General features: G+C 41.1%; 1 protein-coding gene across 1 annotated transcript in view; it reads right to left on the minus strand.

Annotated features, from left to right (window-relative positions):
- The window catches only part of Armh4 (armadillo like helical domain containing 4), a 106,146-nt gene that overhangs the window by 73,107 nt on the left and 12,818 nt on the right, over positions 1–20,221 (minus strand). The window contains exons 3-4 of the mRNA XM_050162345.1: positions 18,028–18,267; positions 16,010–16,204 (exon numbers count right to left, since the gene is read on the minus strand). Of these exons, the coding sequence (XP_050018302.1) occupies positions 16,010–16,204; positions 18,028–18,267 (435 nt within the window). The remainder of the gene's footprint in view (positions 1–16,009; positions 16,205–18,027; positions 18,268–20,221) is intronic.

Below are 20,221 nucleotides of genomic sequence, written 5' to 3' on the forward strand. Positions count from 1 at the left end.
CCCAACCAAGTCCCCCTCCCTTGTCAGCCCAAAGAGCAATCAGGGTTCCCTGCCCTGTGGGAAGTCCAAGGACCACCCACCTTCATCCAGGTCTAGTAAGGTGAGCATCCAAACTGCCTAGGCTCCCACAAAACCAATAGGTGCAGTAGGATCAAAACCCCATTGCCATTGTTCTTGAGGTCTCAGTAGTCCTCATTGTCCACTATGTTCAGCAAGACCGGTTTTAACCCAGGCTTTTTCAGACCTTGGCCAGCTGGCCTTGGTGAGTTCCCGATAGAACATCCCCATTGTCTCAATGTGTGGGTGTTTCTAGCCATAAATAAAGGACATTGAGGCTATAACTCGGGTTCTTAGAGAAGCTAAATAAAAAGGAGAACCCAAAGAAAAACATATAGGCACCCTCCTGAACATTAACCTTCATCAGGTGATGAAAGGAGACAAAAGACAGAGACCCACATTGGAGCACCGGACTAAAATCTCAAGGTCCAAATCAGGAGCAGAAGGAGAGAGAGCACGAGCAAGGAACTCAGGACCACGAGGGGTGCACCCATATTTCTATCTTCTGCCCGCCCGACATGTGTCTCCCTGCCTGGGACCAGCCACTGCTCAGGGGACTGGCAGCCATCTCTGCCAGGAACTGGCTGCTCCCAGGGCCCACTGTCTGCCACCACATGGCCAGCTACCACCATTTGGGACCTACAGCATTTCTGCTGCCTACTGCCACCAGAAAGCTTGCAGTTTTTTTTTTTTAAATTATAAAAGTTATCCCATTGTGCTCATGACAAGTAACAGGCTTGTTTAGTTCTTATGTATAAAAAGCCTGGGGGTTTCTATTGGGATTTTTTTCCCAGAAAGAATCCACATTTTGTCCTCAAAACTAAGCCATAGTATGTTTCTTAAAGACCTTTCTGTATACTTATAAACTCATTTACTCGGGACTTGGTCATCTTGTTTTGTTAAAGCCTGTCAAATTTTCTGTCAAAAGCTGAAATCCAAATACCATACCTTTAAGAATTATTTATATTATACTCCCTTGAGGTGCACTCAACAAAATGAGTAAGAAGACTTCTGCTGTTCAAATATTCAAGCCTCAAATCATTAGAAGAACATCTACTATATGAGGTATCTTTTAAAATTAGGTAAATATCCATGAAGTGGTGGGATGGCTCAGTGGGTAAAGGCAACTGCTGACAACCAAGCTTGATGACCCAAGCTCAATCCCTGGACTTCACATGATGGAAGGAAATAATGAGTTCCCAAAGCCATCTTCTGACCTTCACATGCATACCACACACACACACACACACATACACACACACACACACACACACACACACACACACACCTAAAAGCTAATTAAAAATATTAAACTCGGGGCTGGAGAGATGGCTCAGAGGTTAAGAGCATTGCCTGCTCTTCTGTTGAAATAGGAGCGGTGGGGCTGCGTCCCCAACACCCCGGCCGCTTGGCTAGCTTATGCCCCGAAATAACAACACACAAACTGTATTCATTTAAACACCGCTTGGCCCATGAACTCTAGCCCTTACAGGCTAATTCTCGCACCTGGACTAGCCCATTTCTAATGATGTGTGTAAGCACCCCAAGGTGCGCTTACCGGGAAGGTTCTAACCTATGTCCATCTTGGGTCGGAGCTTCATCGTGTGTGCCTCAGAGAGCAGAGCTATCGGGAGAGCGGAGCATGGTGTCTCTGCTCCAGATCAGAGCTGTCGAGTCTACCCGGGAGCAGAGCAGAGTCTGACCTCACTTCCTCTTCCTCCTGTTTACTCCTCCCACCTATCTTTTTAACCTATCAGGGCCAGCCAAGCAGTTTCTTTATTGCTCAATGACTTTCCTCTACCACTCTTCCAAAGGTCCTGAGTTCAATTCCCAGCAACCACATGGTTGCTCACAACCATCTGTAATGGGGTCTGGTGCCCTCTTCTGGCCTGCAAGCATACAGACAGAATATTGTATACATAATAAATAAATATTTAAAAAACATTAAACTCAAGGGATATTATTTATCAAACATTGCCTTCTTCAAAAACTTCTGTTCACTTCAGTTTGCTCTATTGGATGCCAAATAAACATGATTATTGAAGCTTCCCATATTTATCTGCATAATTTTATTGAAATTACTAAATTTAAAACTTCCTACTAATTGTATGCCAGCAAATATACTTTAAAATTTCATGAAAAGTAGACTTAACACAGTGAAAAGTGGCATTGCTGAGAAAAGAAAAGGTCTGAGGTGAGACAATTAGTCTACTTCAAACAGTAGTTGAAATGTTTAATGTTTATTCTATTTCATTTAATTTTCCTGTCTCTAAATCTGAGGGCCCTGCCCACATTACAGTATCTTAATGCAGGGATGCCTTACAGCAATAGTGATAAGTCCCAGACTGGAACTTCTGCTTGCTAGACACCTTGCTCTTGGTTCAGATAGCAGCTTCTTGGACATGCCTCTTTGGAAACAGAAGTAGAGACTTTTCTGTTTCTCCAGCTGCTCTGTGGAGAAGCACAAAGGCCGCATTAGCCTTGCATCTATATATCTTGAGTCATCCAATATGAAATCTTTGGTTTCAACAACTTTGTTACCATAAATAATGTTTTCTTTAATCAAATGAATAATACCTGTGTATAAAACTCCACATCCATGCAAAAGCTAAATTGCAGATTGGATAGGCTGATTATTAACTGCAAAAATTCCAATTTAAGTGGATTTTCCATTCAAACTGTAAAAGAGGATAATCTTTCCAAAATGAGGGGCACATATTTCTGTGTGTGTGGAGATACGTTTTATTTATTATGCCTGCGATGCTTCACTTTTTAAAAGCAGAATGTGCCATGCCCTTCACTGGACCCAACCCTAAGGATCAAGCACTGCACCTACCTTGGGAGCTGAACCGAAATCCCCTCAATTATGTGTCCTCCTCCTGAGTATAGTTTTTATTAAGTTGTACTACGTGTGAGTGTTGAAAGTGTATGATGTCAGCTTTTAAAAGAAACTTCCTCTATGCCCTGTTGCTCTACTTGGGAAGGAGGCATGGGGAGGATGACACTTTTTAAATATTTTTAAACTGACTTCAGCCAATGCTAGAGACTTACTGCCTGTGCCCTCCTTTTCTCCAGTTCGCAATGTGATAAATAGCTCCTATGGCCTAATAGTCCAAGTATCACTATATATTCCTCTGAGGTGTGAAATAATGTGTGACCCGTCGTTGGTGTCCATGAAACATAAGCATATTCTGGAAGAATATAATTGGGAGCTATCACCTCATTCACACTTCTTTAAATATTCAATTTTGGGTCAACCCCCCTCACCACCACTAGACTTGAGTAGTCACACAAACAGCAGAGAAGGCACACATGGTTGTCATTTTAAAGACAAGCACTTAATCTTTATTTTACACACCACCTGGTACTGAGAGGTCATGTGCACACTACTAGATAGGAGGAGCAGACCCTGCTTCTAAACTAGATGTAAAGATGCCAATTAACACATCGTATGCTGACTGGCTGTCTAAGAGAACAGATTCATTGTGAGTGTGGAGAGAATAAATATAAAACTGAGGCCAGCCTTGGGGTCACCTGTAATCCCAAATTCAGGAAGTTGAAGTAGAAGGATCATGAGTATGAGTCTAACTTGGGCCACGTTGCAGGATTCTGCCTCCAAAAATTAGATAGTTACTTACAACAGATAACCATCTGAATTGATCCTTAACACACAAATGAGAATGTCCCCATGACAGTAAAAAGACTGGGCTTTTTTTAGATCTGGCACCACTACACTCAGATTTTCCTCCTGACAAAACAAACCGTCTGTCTGGACCAGAGGTGGTGTGCTCTCCTGCAACACACGCCACTTTCTCCTGTCCTCCTGTCTTGAGCATTGCTGTTATCATGTCCTCTACCTGGCCCACAGGGTGACTACATAGTGAGATGTGCTTTGTTATAAGAATGAGGACCCAGCAGTACATGATAAATGATATGGAATTTTAGGACATGAGATCATCAATCATGAAATCAATATTTACTTCACATTTAAAAGTACACTAATAATATTATATGCAAGATCACATTTACCCTTCATAACCCATATAATAATATCAATGTCTTTGTTTTACAGATGGGAAACTATAGTCTAAATATGATAAAAAAAAACTGACAAAAATTCAATGTGGTTTCATGGTGAAGCCAGGACTTACACTCAAGTGAGTCCATTGGAAACCAGAAGCAGGGGACACTCTGTCACTCAGTGTTGGAGCTGTTTGGTCTGAGAGGCTTCACAGGGGAAGGGTTTGAGTGGAACTAATTTTTTTCTCCACTCTTAATTTTAATCTCACTGCTCCATTTTTGGAATGACATAGTTCTGGTGGTAATTTCCCTACAATACAATAACCTTACCATTCTCTAGGTGACACTAATTTTAAAATGTGTAGAAATGAATCAGGCTTTGTCTTGATTAGCTCTGGCTGTCAGCTTGACACAGCCTGGAGTCGTCTGGGAGGAACTGCCTAGATCAGATCAATCCGTAGGTGTGTCTGTGGAAACCCGCCTTGATTGTTGATTGATGTATGTAAGAGGACCCAGACAACTGTGAGTACCATCATTTTCTGGAGAAACGATCCTGAGCAGAATAACAGTCCTGCCACAGAGTCATCAAGCAATACTCCTCCAGAGTTTCTGTTTCTCCTCACTGGCCGTGAGTTCCCGTATTAGAGGTGATAACAACGTGTAGAAGAGTAAGCAGGTGTGCCTGCACGCTCCTGCCTGGAGTTTCTGTCCCGACTTCCGTTACATTACATAACCCATAGTTTAAAAACAGACAAATGAACAAACACCAATTAAAGCCCTCTCCTTGCCTATTTTGCTTTTGATCAGAGTGCTTCATCACAGCAACAGCCATGAAACTAGAACAGGCTTCTTTCTGCTGAGGATGGGATTATCCCTGAAGGATACACAAAGTTAATCACGAGCCTCATTGAACTGTTTCTCTCCCAGAGTTAAGGGTATGCTCTTCATACCAAAAAAGAAGCTAGGCAGTGTGTATGTGGGAGACAGGGGTCACTACCTCAGTTAGCTTATCGTGCTGAAGACAGTGAGACTCTTCATAACATTTTAGTCGGGGATATGTCCACAGGATACTATTGTCTGTAATTATCATTGTGATAGAAAGGGGCAGCTTGGCTATAGAAGGAAACACTAGTAAACACAGGCAGAGCCCACCCATTTCAGAACAAATTTAATGTTTCCAAGTGTGATGATTTTTAAATCTTATATGAACGTTTAAATAGATCCCTGACATCTTTTTCTGACATTTTCATTGAGAGTCACGTATGAATTTAAACATTAATAGGTAACATGACCCAAGTGTGGTAGCTCATGCCTATAATCTCAAAACCCGGCAGACTGACACAGAAGGATAGGCATAAGTTTAACGCCAGCCTGGATTATATAGTAAGCTCTAGGACAGTGTATAATGAGACCTTTCCTTAAAACATGAAATAATCAAAGGTAGGTGGATACCCAAGAGCATCATCCTGATAAACAAAGCCAGCCAGAGTGTCAAGGATAGATAGTACCCTTATATTCACTCACACGTTTCTCAGGCTCACAGTAATTTGTACTCAGAACAATGAAATTTTTGTGTTTATATCTGTAAAGGAATACATGTAATGGTCTGTCCTGTCCCTTTAGGAGACAAGTCCCACTCCCTCCCTCTCCATCTGCCTAGGCAAGTGGATCTTCCTGCTGCTTCCAGCCTGAGTTCCTCCCCTTTCTGTCTCTCTCCCAAAGAGGTAGCTGCTGCTGTGGCCCCTTTCCTCTCTCTCTCTCTCTCTCTCTCTCTCTCTCTCTCTCTCTCTCTCTCTCTCCTCTTCCCCCTTTTCTTCTTTTCCCCTTTCCTTCCATAAACCATTAAATAAATACATACTTTCTCTGCATGGCATGTCTCTGTATCTCATCCACCATGCAGCTCCCTACCTGGGACCTGGCTGCCTTTGTGGCCTGCCATGGTCTCAGGGACCTGCAGTGTTTTATTTTTACCATAACTCTTGGTGTTTGTGACTCAGCCAGGCTCTCTCCATGTTCTCTCCTGCCTGCAGATGGGACGGCTCAGGACATATGAAACTCTGGGCTCGGGAACCAGGTTTTTTTTTTTTTTTTCAACAGCTCTGCATTCTATCTGCCTGAACACTGACCCCTACACACACCAGCACCTTCAGTGGTGAGTTTTCCCTTTCCAGTCAGCCAACCACAGCCTTCACAGCTACGGTTTAGCCCTCCACTAACATTCATCTCTGGTTGCTTTCCATTACTAAAAACGTGAGCAGACCATCCAGGGTTGGGCCTCCTGCACTAGCACTGCACATGCTGTGTGGTGCATTCCATTTAAGGCCCGAGGTCCCTTGGGTTTTTCTTTTTCTTTTCCTTTTTCTTTCCTTTCTTTCCTTTCCTTTTCTCTTCTTTCAGACTACTCGTCAGTCTGTGGTTCCTGCCATGAGAGACCACTCAGAGCAGCCTCTAGCCTCTCTGGCTTCTGAGTCACCTGGACTGGAGCCAGTCAGGCTTTAACACCCCACCTATAGAGAGAGAACACTTTTCTACAGGTCCTGCAGTGTTCGTTCACTGTTTTCGCGGATTTTCACATTTTCAGCTATGGTATAAACCCTCAAACTATCAGCCAGCCACCTGTGAATGCTCTGCCCATGTCCCGCCAGCTCTGCTTTTCCTCAAACTGTCCCTGCCACCACTACTGCTGGTCCCATGGATTAGTGGGGTCCGCGGGGCAGCTGTTTTCAGCCTTTGCTCCCCTCTGCAGCTTGAGGCATGCGGCTTTGCAACAGGGCAGATCACGCCTCTAGGTATCGCTTGTAATTATGTTTAAAATAAGTTGAGAGCCAGTACAGTCAAGCTCAGACCCAGCTCTCCAGGCAGATTCTATGCTGTAGTTATAACTCATTTATACCCAGTAAACAGCCCTCAACTGCTCAGAGATCTGGGGAATATGGCATGTAAATGCTTAATTATTAAAAAAAAAAACTTTTCATAACAAAAAGAGACAGGTTGGATCCTAGCAGCAGCACTGTACTTCCTCCCAAGAAGACAGAAGACAAATGGGCACAGAACAACGTCCATCCACAATTCGCTCCAACTACCAAGTGCTGACCACTGGGCAAAGCTGCCTTTCATATAAACTGAAGATCTCCAGATGTGGACAGAATTGCTGGAATTGACAACCTAGCTGCTCAGGTCAAGGTAGGCTTGTCTTCCTACAGATCTCTCAGCCCATAGGATCTCCTGGAGCCTGGCAGGCCCTGCGCTAAATAGCAAAAGAAAAATATGATCCTCAGTGACCATGGAGGACCCTGAGGAGAGGCTCTAGGTGCCAATCAAGTAAGTTCTCTGTCGTTTTTAATCAATAACTCAAGTAAAATTTTTACCCTGTTCAAAGATTTCTGATGCAGTTTGACAGCTGAGAGGTTTTGTCTTTTAAAAGGACACCCTCACCAAACAAATTTTTATAAGATACAAGTTAACAAAATCCTCTCTCATTCTACCTTTCATAGTCTTAAAAATACTTTTCATTGTGCAAAAACATCTGTCATAGTCATTTTGACACAAATATGTTAAAACTTATGTTTTCACAAACCCTCCCCCAAATTCTTGAGTTTCAGGGAGCTGAATTGAAGGATCTACCTTAAACAGGTCAGATATACTCTCTTAATTCACTGGTTCTAATTTTTTTCTCCTAAACGTAATTTTGTCCTCTGTTCTGCCAATACCTTAAACAGGTGTAAGAGACACCAGACATTTCCATACCACAAACACCGGGCAGGAGCAAAGAGACCAGCTACCCCAGGATGAAACCAGCACCCAACTTTCTCAAGCCCCCCAAGATGACACCCACAAATAAGCATAAAGCAATCTTGAGAATCTGCCTCTTCAATTTCTTTAACCAGCTGTGCCTAACCTCCCGCCTTTTTATTATAAAAATAGATGGGAATGTAATGGTCTGTCCTGTCTCTTTAAGAGACAAGCTCCACCTACTCCCTCCCCATCTGCCTAGGCAAGCAAATCTTCCTTCCACTTCTAGCCTAAGCTCCTTCCACTTCTCCCCTTCCCACCCCCGTTCTCTCTCTCTCTCTCTCTCTCTCTCTCTCTCTCTCTCTCTCTCTCTCTCTCTCGTGGGGCCATATTCCGATATGGCACAAAAGCCATCACCCCAGTTTGAGCTGATTACATAGCTCTGCAGACAAGCTGTCTGTGCCCTTAACAAAAGCCAGGATGTCTTGCTCCTAGCTTCTTTTGTTAAAGTGTGGATTACCTGAGAAGAGGTGTTGACTGAAACTAGTCAGGATGTTTAGGGCTTTCTTCCTTTTGCAATTTGGAGGTTGTCCTATAGAGATGTTAATTCAGGGCCTACCTGACTGCTAGATGTGAACTTGACCAGAGCCCATGCACCTAGTTGCCTAGGGGATAGCTTAATGTGTTCCCCTTCTATTCATGTGAAGAAATATAAGCTGTTTGGAGAATAAAGGAGAGATCTTTTTAGAGAGAGATCTTGCCCGTGAAAGATGACCATGTAAGTTGTGTCTGATTATTCCTCACAACTCTGTTCCAGCCAAGTTAGGAAGTCTGTGTTGGACCCACATGGGCTCCGACACTCTCTGCTCTTCCCCTTCTTCCCCCATTCTCTCTCTCTCTCTCTCTGTGTTTCTCTATGCTCTTCCCCCTTCTTCCCTTCCCCCCTTTCCCTTTGATAACCCACTAAATAAATATCCACTTTCTCTGCATAGCACGTCTCTGCCTGTCACCCTCTGCATAGCTCCCTGCCTGGGACCCACTGGCCCTCTTGGCCCATGGGCCACTCTGAGAACCACAGTATTTTACCACTGCAACTCCTCATGGCTCGCTGCCCACTGCAGACACTTGGGGAATGAGGCCATTTTATTTTTACCATAACAATACATTTATATGCCCTTTCTCATACTAAAAACCATGCCTTGATAAAAGGCCAGTGAAATGGCTCTGTGGGTGATGGCACTTATTGCCAAGCCTGATAAATTGTGAAAGGAGGGAAGTGACTTCCACAAATTGTTCCCTAGCCTCCACGTAACCACAGACATACAAAACAAACATACACAATAGTGCAAGTTTAAAACATCTTAAAAGAAAAATGTCTTCTCTGCAAATATCTAAAATACTTTTGATTTCTGTATGCAAATATAATGAAACCTATCATTATTTAGAAATAATTCATGCTAATAACATTTTAAATATCTTGAAATCTCTTCAAGCTATTATGTACTTCCAGGCTATATGTTTGCCTCAACTGCAGAAAACCCACCACACCTAGAAATTTCTGCTTTAACCGCTCCCCCACAGAGACTCTGGAGCCTGTCATGAGCCTGATCACTCATTCAGAACAAAACCGTCTGGTAGGTATCTGAATATCCCTCTTAAGAGAAACAGAGTATTGCTTCTAATAAAAGATATTTTGGCTTGATACCAAAGACATGGATGGCTCTTCTGCATTGCCCCTTCTGTCACATCTGTTATTGAAAGCAATTAAAGAAAAGACAGGATCTCACTTTGCATCTCTGGATAGCCTAGAACTTTTCATGAGGACCAGGCTAGCCTCAAACTCATAGAAATCCACTTGCCTCCCTTTGCCATTCAGGTGCGGAGAATGAAAATACCACTCCCAGCCTGAAAACAAATTCTAAAGAATAATTCATCTCACCTCTATCTGAATTAGAAAATTTTGCTTGTTTCAATGTCTACTGGATAATTTATCATTAGTATCATGTATGTGGTACCTGTTCACTTCTGTTTAATTTTTTCCATATTTCAGAATTTTGTCATACCTATTTTCTGTGACTATCAACATCATAATGAAGAAAGATATATATGCAAATCTAAATACATACACATAGGAGCATACGTACCCATTCCACGTTTCTCTAACCTGGAGCTAGCATTTTCCTCCTGACCTTTTTTATGTTTTTAATACTTTTTATGTTCATGTTTTTAATACTTTCATTTTTCATCTTGTATTTTGATATTTACATATCTTTTTTATGTCTTCAACTAAATCTGTACTCTGTTAACTCAAGTTCAGTCTCTAATTCTTCTTGGTATTACCTGAATTGACAAATACTTTCTATATGCATTCATAACCAAGTGATTACGTAAGACTGCATAATATAAACAAAACAAAACCCTTTCTTCATCATGAGTCCTCACAAGGGTGTCTTTGGATGACTAAAGAGGAACATGTCAAATGGTACTGGGATGGGCAAGAAACGTGCACATGCACATGCACATGTATCCATAACATTGCTCACACACACACACACACACTCACATACACATGAGCCAATGCAGAGTGTTAATTCTGCAGCATCGATGCTGCTGAATTGAGTAGGTATACTGAGAAATTTTTCCCTATGGTAAGAAAACACACCAGAAATGTAGAATGAATGTCAGCTGTCTTTCTTCAGTGACAAAATTTGTGGATATAACTTTACAGCAGTGTATCAGAATTTGAATTTTAAATATTATTGAAATATCCCTGACCAAATAAACATTACTAGCAAGCATGTGATAGTCATTCTGAGTGCTAAGGGAATAGTTGTGGCCCCCTAGAGAGCTGGCAGATGCTCAGGAGTAGCCTACCACAGATGCCTACGGAAGCATGATGACTTCAGGGCAAGACAAGAAGCAGATCTACTCTAAGAGGCAATCAATAACTGAAATGGCCAACACTCTGTTTTTCAAAATCTGCCACATAAGACCCTTACAAATGATGCACAGAGGGCAGGAGAGTTAGCTCAGAGGTTAAGAGCACATTCTGCTTCTGCAGAGGACCTGAGATAATTTCCAACATCCAGATGACAGCTCACAACCATTTGTAACTCAGTTTCCAGGTAGTTAATTGTCATCTGGCCTTTGTGAGCACCAGGCATCCATGTGGTGCCCATACATGCATGAGGGCAAAACACCCATCAGAGTTAAATAATATTTTAAGTCAAAGGAGCCCTGTCCTCAGTACAGCTTTCAAGAGAAGTATCTGAGAAACTGTTCTATACTGCCTCTTAGTGCACCTTCAAATTGCTTTCTAATTAACCAAAAAGAAAAGACAAAGCCTTTTGTCTTTAGTCAAACTACAAGAAGCCCATCACATCGCCAAAAGTATCTCAGTTGCCAGAATAAAGGCAACCTTTCCAACACAACTTTCTGCTGTGGAACAATGATCTGTATCCTCTCAATTGTACTTTAGAAAAGTAGCCAGGCAGGAAGTATAGGCAGGGCAAGGGCAACCAGGTGGGAGTAGAGGCATGGCAACAAGAATTATGAAAAGAGGGAAGTTTCAGTTCGCAGGCGTCACCCAAATGCAAAGGAAGTCGGACACAGAGCCAGCAAGATGTGACTGCCTTGCCGAAAAAGGTACTGAGCCACGTGGTTAATACAGAAAAGAATTATGGGCTGATATAAGTTATAAGAATTAATTAATAAGAAGCCTGAGCTACTGGGCCAATCAGTTTACACTTAATGTAAGCCTCTGTGTGTTTATTTGGGACTAAATGGCTGTGGGAACATCAGTCAATAACTTTCGGTCCCAGCTTTTGTGAGCCAGAGCTGGTGGATCTCTGGGAGTTTAAAGCCAGCCTGATCTACAAAGACAGCTTCAGGTTAGTCAGGGACACAAAGTCAAATCCTGCCTCAACAAACAAAAAAACAAAACAAAAAATATTACCTTCTTCTGAAATTCTTATGTCATCTTTAGAGAGAAATTTAGGCTTTTCCATGTTTTTATACTGTGCATGAGTCAATTTATAATTACTAAACTAAATAAAATATACAAAAGTAATCTTCCAGCAGCAAGTCAACTGCTGTTCCATTATCCCTGTCCATTTATCACATTAAAAACTTGTATGCAATGGGCCACTTGAAACAATGAAGAAATGGGAATTGTCTGGGATGAGGCATGGTCTCAATATTGTGCTCATTAAACAGGACCAGGCCTAACATTGAACTCAAGTTCTCCAGAGAAGGCATCCTGGCATTTCTTCATCTCTTGCAGCATCCCAGGAGAGCCCGGTCTCTCCTTTTCCTGTCTCTGCTGCACCCATTTCCCATATGCAGACATTTAACAGAGAAGATAGAACAAGGAGGGACTCACAAGACCTGAGATTTCTCAGCATTTGATTTCACAGCTCTCCCATAAGCGTAGAATGGGAAACAAGAGCCACCGCAAATTCTTCTAAATACTGAATTTCTATTCTTTTCCTTTTTGCAGTGCTTGAGGTTTAACTGAGGGACTTGCATGTGCTAGGGCAAGCACTCTACCACTGAACTATATCTTCAGTCTCTAAATGTTGAAGTTTTCAAGCAATGTCCCACTTTCTACAGAATCATTGTAATTTTGCAACATAGAATACTTTTTAACTCTTCAGAAGTAAAAAAAAACAATTTAAAATTATGTAAAGCAAATAGATACCATCTACTAAGTTTTTAACAGCCAGAAAGTGGATGTTTTAAATTTTTAAACCTGTTCTCATTTAATAGCAGCTTAACTCAGCGTAACAACCTGCCGAAATTTCCAGTATGCTTTCAAAAGTCACCAGAAATTTAAATTAGTATTTCGGTGTACATAGAGACATTACTACCAAAAGATTAATTTAATTGCAAACAAACAGGTACATGTATAAACTTCCCATAATTATATCTTTAAGAATTACATTTGACAAGCTTGTACTTAAAAATACAAGATAGCAATAGAGATACCCATACTAAATAGAGTGCTTAAAAATCATTCTGAAAATGTTCTTCTTTAAAAAAAATGTGCATAGAAATAAAATGTTTCCGATAAGGTGAAAAATAAACCATTATCTCTTTAAAAATCAAACTGCATTGTGTTGACATAGTAGAAGACTTACTAAATACGCAGGAGGTGGCATACAATTACAAAAGGAGACTTGGGGACCAAGGAAGCAAACCTCACCAACACTTTTGCTACCCTACCAATTCATATCACTTGGGCAGATGATCAGAAACGTCCGTCTGCTCTCGGAGGCAGCTGGCAAGAGATCTGGAAGAAGACCCTATCACATGTGGAATCATGTCAACAGAAGATGCATTCCAGTTTAATAGGTGGTATTTATGAACATGGCTTTATTCACAAGCAGGGGCTGGGCAGACACAATCAAATTAAGATGAAACTGTGTGGGTGGTTCTAATCCAATGGCCTATGACCCAGTCAACAAAGGAAACTGGAGCAGAGCCATGAAGAAAATAACAGCCATGTGAGGGAAGACACTGGAGCTAGGCCACCATGAACTGGAGCGCTTCTGGGACTACCAGAATCCTACAGGGTGAGACGGCGCTTGGCCTAGGGGCTTTGGAGGGACCATGGCCCTGTTACCTCTTGGCTTGGTGTGGTGGAGATCCAGAACAGCACATGAATAGGTTGCTATTGTTTCAAGCCATTGTGTGTTTGTAGAACTTTGTATGGAGGCTCTGGGAAACCAGCACATCTTCTTTGTCATCATAGATGAGATATACAAGTGATGATACCAGAAAAAAATAACATCTATAGCCTGTTAGGGGTTTTCAGTTATTTCATACAGATAAACAAATCAGTGGTTCTGAATTTGCAGCACTCCTAGGCTCTGTCTCCTTGACTGTCTGATAGGGGCATGTTTCTTATATATCCCATTAAGGTAAAGTACCTCAGTTATCTGGAGGAATGACTCTCTCTTTATAGGAAGGAAGGCATTCAAATAACACAAAAGATTAAGTGTACAAGCAAATTAATACACATTTTTCTGTGTTTGACAGAATCTGATGTGTCCTGGACTGGCCTCAAGCTCATTCTAAAGCTAAGTCTAGATTAGCGTGAATTACATAGTAATACCCAGTCTCAAAACAAAACAACCTCGAAAGGCAGCTAAAGAAAATGCAACATGACTACTACATTATTTTGTTAAGGATAAATTCTCTTCTGCTTTTAATTTGGAGGTGAAATTAAAAGGTTTCCCTGGTCAAGCCTGCAAACTACATTTACCTTCCCAGTAAAGGCAGCAAACACATGGTAAAAAGGAGGCCCTGTTCTATCCGGGAGTCTTGTAGGCTCACCTGTCTAAATTCATTAGACCCCTGTCAGCCTTCCAAGAATTGAACAAACGTAAAACCGTTGTTTTTAACACACAGTGATTTAACATAAAGTGTGCACCTTAGTCTTTAGGAAAATTATGTGCTGATCTAATTCTAGACCTTATCTTCAGCCCAGCAATGTAACAGAAAGGGTATTTTTTTTTTATCAAAAATGTCTTTCAGAAACCATGACAAGAATCATAGTTCAGTCCAAAACCTGACAAAACATATTCTCAAAAAAGAAGCTGAAACTGAACTGTGTAGGAGAAAAGACCTCAAACCCCAGGATATCTTTAGGCCCATCAGAAAAAATCTCACACATTTCAATACAGCTGCTGTCATCTGCTAAATTCAGAAACTTACCCCAGTTTTAAAAGTATAGGCTATTCACAAATATGCTTTTTTTTTCTTTAATTTAATGAGCCGTGCCAAGCAGTGCTGCCAGCTACCTCTCGGGTTAATTTAAGGAAATCTGATTTTTATAGACGGCATTCAAGGGAACTGACAATAAGAGAGAGGCATTGAGCCCAAAGCCATATGGTATCTGTCTTCATGTGATGTGAGAGAATGTTAGCCTCTGGGACCACGTTAGCCTGCTTCTTAAACCAGCATTCCTCTGTGAAATTCTCCGAGCCACTCTTAAAATGTTATGTATCTCATTGAGTAGATTACAAGTGTCACCCTGGAAGGCTATAAGACTTGGCCTAGAGAGATGGCTCAGCAGTTAAGGGTGTGTATTGTTTCTGCAGAGGATCCAAGTTCAATTTCCAGCACCTATGGCAACTTCCTGTGGCTCTAATTCCAGAGGATCTGATGCCTCTGGCCTCTAAGGGCACCAATACATACATGGGATACACTCATCCAGACACACACATACCTTCATGATTTAAGAAAAAATGATAACATGAATGTTTGTGGGAGGGAGGATTTCCTATCCACCCAACTGAACCTCTTCTTGGCAGCTGAGAAAACATAAAATAAAACCCCAGTACTTTTGTCCTTGCTTACCTAGGACGTGACTGACTGCCTAATAAGAGCATCCCTGGGGGCTGGAGATATGGCTCAGAGCTTAAGAGCCCTGGCTGCTCTTCTAGAGGTCTTGAGTTCAATTCCCAGCACCCATATGGTGGCTCACAACCATCTATAGTGCCCTCTTCTGATGTACAGCCCTACATGCAGTCCTAAATACAGAACACAGTATATATAATGATGTAATTTAAAAAAAAAAAAAAAAAAAGAGCTTCCCAGAGTTCTGAGTCAGCAGTCCTGTCATGAGCCTTCTAAAAATTTGCACCTCCAACCTGCTATTCCTCACCTTTCAGGGTGCCCACTCAAGGAGTCATGTGAGTGTGGGCCCTATCTCCATTCTTGTTGTTTGTTGATGTTCAGCTACTCCTCCATTACATTTTTCATGGCCAAAGTCAATGCCTTAAACTATACAATTTGGCATGAATTACTCAGTATTAAATAATAAAGAAACTGTTTTCTCTAGACAGTAACTCAAAGATGTTACTAAGTGATAACTTAATATCCTCCCCGTACTGATAGGGTGATATTATGAAAACACAGATTTAAACATTCATCAAAACAATCAGATGGAGAAAACACAGCTCCTCCATTTAAACTTATTATTTTCATCCAGTCTTCATAATATAACCAATTCATATACTCATTTTAAATGTTAGTGCCATATCTTGCCCATGTAAATTTAATTGGAATCACAGGGATGGACCCCTACGCAGAGGGTTTTGTTAAGAAACTCTTTGGTGGTAGAGCAGTTTACCCAGTGACTTAAACTTACATCTACTTATTTGCTTCTCAAATATGTGGTCAGAGACAAGGGTACCTTCAGATTCGAGTTGTTCCAGTCCATACGAGGCAGCTGTATTTGGGTGGTTGATGGGTGAAATAGTTCTTCCCTCAGATGGGAGTGCTGGAGAAATTGTGGAAGTTTCCACAGTCATTGCAGGGGGTGGTGCCTCTGGAGAGCCCAAAACTGGTATGAATTCCTTGTTTGGCCCAGTGATTGTGTCCATTAGGTCTGCCAAATACAAGAGACAAGACTTGACCCACAAGACAATCATTATAGAAAATGCTAACATGAGCTTTGGAAGGCAAGGAAGCAGTGTCTTAGACACAGTGAATTCAGCACTTGGTTCAGCTCCTCTTCTCACCTAACTCAGCGACACACAGAAAATACTTCATCATCTGGGAAGAGACACGGCCTCAAATCATAATTTTGCTTTGGAAATTTATTCTCTCACTTATTTTATCAATAGTATAATGAATGGTGCTGAATTTTGGATGGGTACCAAAGACAGAAATTTAACAAACAGAATGCACCAAGTTAAATGGCAGGGATTTCTTTGGAAAGAACAGCATGCTTCACAAAATCAGGGGGAAGATCTATGACTAAAGTAGACTCTTTCAAAGCATCCAAATGAAGCTCTAAGCGCCCCATACCTAAAGAAACTACAACAATTATAGTTTGAACCGTCAGAATTTCCCTAGACAGAATTTACACATTCCCAACTTTCTGAATCAGAATCTCTTTGCCTGTGAGTCAGAGGAAAACATACATAATGCATACATAATACACACACACACACACACATATATATATATATATTCCCATGATATACAGCCACAAGGCCCCCTTATATTTCTTACGGGAATATAAATTGGTGCAACAACCACTACGAAAAGGGGACATAGGTCCCTAATGTCACATACTCATACATCCTATGGTCAGCAACCCCTCTACCTATGAAACAGTCCTTCACTGTCTAATGCAGATCATGCGAAAGAGTGTTCACCATAGCTGTAGTTACAACAGCTGTACCTGGAGATGGTCCCGATGCAGACTGCGGGAGCACGGAAGAATGCTGCATGAATAATGAGATGTGCTTCCATAATGACACGATGGTCAGAACAAAGAAACTACAGGATGTCTGACAATCAGGACGGTAAGGGAAAATGCTAGCTTCCAAAAAGATTGCCTGCAGTACAGTATTTTTCTTAAAAATTTAAAAAGAAAAAAAATGGAAATGTGTACTTGTAAACTATAGATACACAAAACCTGGAGGTAGAGGTAAGTGTGGCGTGAAGAAGATTAGGGAAACAAAATTGATAATGCTGGTTACCAGTCAGAAGAGAGACAGTTAGGGTACAGGTCATCAGATTTCATGAAGGTTATTGTCAGACTCTAGAGCTGAGCTTTGTGTGCTTTGTTTTGGAAGGAGGATTAGGAGGCAGGATTAGAAAACATTTATTATATTTTTAAAAATATCTCAATGATTATCTCATCTTTGCTTGGACAATGATAAATGAATACATATATATGTATTCATTTCTCTATCTATATGTATACACATAAACACACACACACACGCACGTACCCAAGAGATTCTGATAACCAGCAAGATGTTAAAACTTCATTGCCCTTGAGAGAATAGGGCACCTGAGTCTATTATATACAAAACCCTTTTCATAGATTACTTCCTTACAATAACATAAGTAGACAGTTCTGGAAATGAACAGAAGCCTATAAAAGTCCAGCAGCTTACCTGATGTCACAGTCTTAAAGAGGCCAAAGGTGGCTCCAAACCCAGGTCCTTACTATTTTTAAACTCCCAACCCTGGCTTTTAGGAGGCAGTCCTCAGGAGGCTAAGACTTGGGGACCAGAAGAGTCACCTCATCCTTTGAGGCTATAACATATTTCTACAAGAAAGAGAGTTGAGCATCTTTCCAGGTAGGAAGACATGCATGCTGGTAAAAGGGCCAGGTGCCTCACTCATCCCGGTAATTCACAGTAAAGGTCCACACTCCTGCTCCAAATGCTGAACCCACACTCGTGTACTGACCTTCCATGGAAGAGGTAACTTCGAGAGACAAAGGGACAACAGCTGTGGAGGCTGGAGTGGCCAGAGACTCCCATCTTCTGGAGAGTTCGGTGGCACCCACATCAGCAGACACAGGAGAGGGTGATGGCATGCCTTCTTCAGGCTCCCCACTGCCTCTGGGGACCTCAACGTGCTCTTGTGTCACCAAGGGTAATGTGGGGTCTGGTTCTTGTGTGGCCATTGCCATCTCCTGTGTGATGTCTGCAAAGGAAAAACGGGTTTTAATAAACCAAATTACTATACATTAAAGTCTCTATGGGGGCCAATATAATGAAAAAGGGTAGATATCTCTTTCAGAGCCCAGAACAACAACTACAACTTGGGAATCCAAGGCCAATAAGGAAATGTTACTGCAGTTGCTTAGGGGAGTTGTGGGGTAATCTGAGGCAGAGAAAAAGAAGGAAATGTAAAAACAAGCAAACAAACAAAAAACCTAAAATAAAATTGAAGCAAAAAAGGAAATTATTAATTTTAATTAAACTAATTACCAATTATTCTGGTCATTCTAGGCCCTTTTGAGTTCATTCATAGGCTATCTGAGCTTCTCGGATATGTTTGAATATTAGTTGAATCAGTCTGTTAGGAAACAAACTACCCAGAACTAAGTTACACTAAAATCTCTCAGAAGTATTTTTTATACTTATGTTTACATTTGCATATATAAAAGAGGGGAAGAAATTTGGCATTTTCAAATGAAAAAAAATAATTACATCAACCAATGTTTACCTAGTTTCTGGGAAGGACAGGCAGAACAATCACGGTGTGGTATATACTCTTAACTTACCCTCCCATGTGTGATAAAGAAGAAGGAGAATAACATAACCCATAGAAACCTACTCCACAGTGGTCAACAATGCAGACGACAGAGCCAGTTTACTTGAGTCTGAATTTTGGTTCAAGCGCTCTCTAGATTTGTGATCCTAAGCTAATTACTGAACATCTTTGGTCTTCCAGTTTCCTTAGCTATTAAATAAGAACAGTATTTATCTACTGTCTTCCTTCCTTCCTTTTCTCCTTTCCTTCCTTTCTTCTTTCTCTTTCTTCTTTCTTTCTTTCTTTCTTTCTTTCTTTCTTTCTTTCTTTCTTTCTTTCTTTCTTTCTTTCTTTCTTTCTTACATTTTTTTGAAGCAGGCAAAGTCTTTATATTCCAAACATGAAATCACAGTGCCCTGCATAAAGCAGTTTTCAGTAGACATCTTTTTTTAATTGTTTTATTTTTAAGTATGTGTTCTTGGTTCACATTAGTGTCGGTGTCCTTGGAGGCCAGAAAGGATGCTGGTTTCCCTGGACCTAGAGTTACAATGATCCTCCTGATGTAGTGTTAGGAACTAAGCTCGGGTCCTCTGCAAGCACAGTAGGGGCTCTAACCACTGAGCCTGCTCACAAAACAGTAGGCAAATGAGGCAGTTATTACTGAGAGCATATTTGATCATCAAAATAGCCTGAATATGACCAGGTCCATTGTACTTTCTAGTTTGCAACTGTAAAAGTCTAAAATGTAACAATCCAGGCTTGCTGGAGTAATGTATGCTAGGGGCCAGACATTACATCCGTACATTACGTTCTAGAAACGTAAGTGCTACAGACAATTGAAGCTATTGTTTCAACATCTTCATGCTTGCACGAGCTCAACTTCATGTCTTTTTCAAATCACGTTATCCTGTGAGTGGTGGCATATGCCTTTATCTCAGCTCTTGAGATTCAGGGCATGCGAACCTCTGTGCTTTTGAGGCCACATGCAGTAGGAAACTGTCACCTCGTGAAAAATTTGACTAGAACTTATAAAATATCTTCTGGAAGCATATATGAAAATGCACACTTACAGCTATGTCAGTCTTCCCAAAGTGAGGTAGAAATTGGGCATGGTAAGGCACAACAATAATCAGAGCAGTCCGGAAGGAGAGGCAAGAGGATCAGGCACTAAAGGCCACTTGTGGTTATATATCAAGTATGACTCTGAGCAACTTGAGATACTGTCTCAAAACAAACAGAAAAACTTAAAACTCAAAACAGGCATGCAAACTATCCAGTCTTCCTTTTATTATTTATAAAATGATCACTTTTATATTTTAATTACATCTCAACAGAACTTTATAAGTCATACTACAAATCTGTTCTATCCTTTTTATTAATAGGTTACTTGATCTAGGTCATA

This window comes from Alexandromys fortis, unplaced genomic scaffold, assembly GCF_014885135.2.
Source record: "Alexandromys fortis isolate MF-2015 unplaced genomic scaffold, M_Fortis_MF-2015_v1.1 scaffold_130, whole genome shotgun sequence".
Taxonomy (NCBI): domain Eukaryota; kingdom Metazoa; phylum Chordata; class Mammalia; order Rodentia; family Cricetidae; genus Alexandromys; species Alexandromys fortis.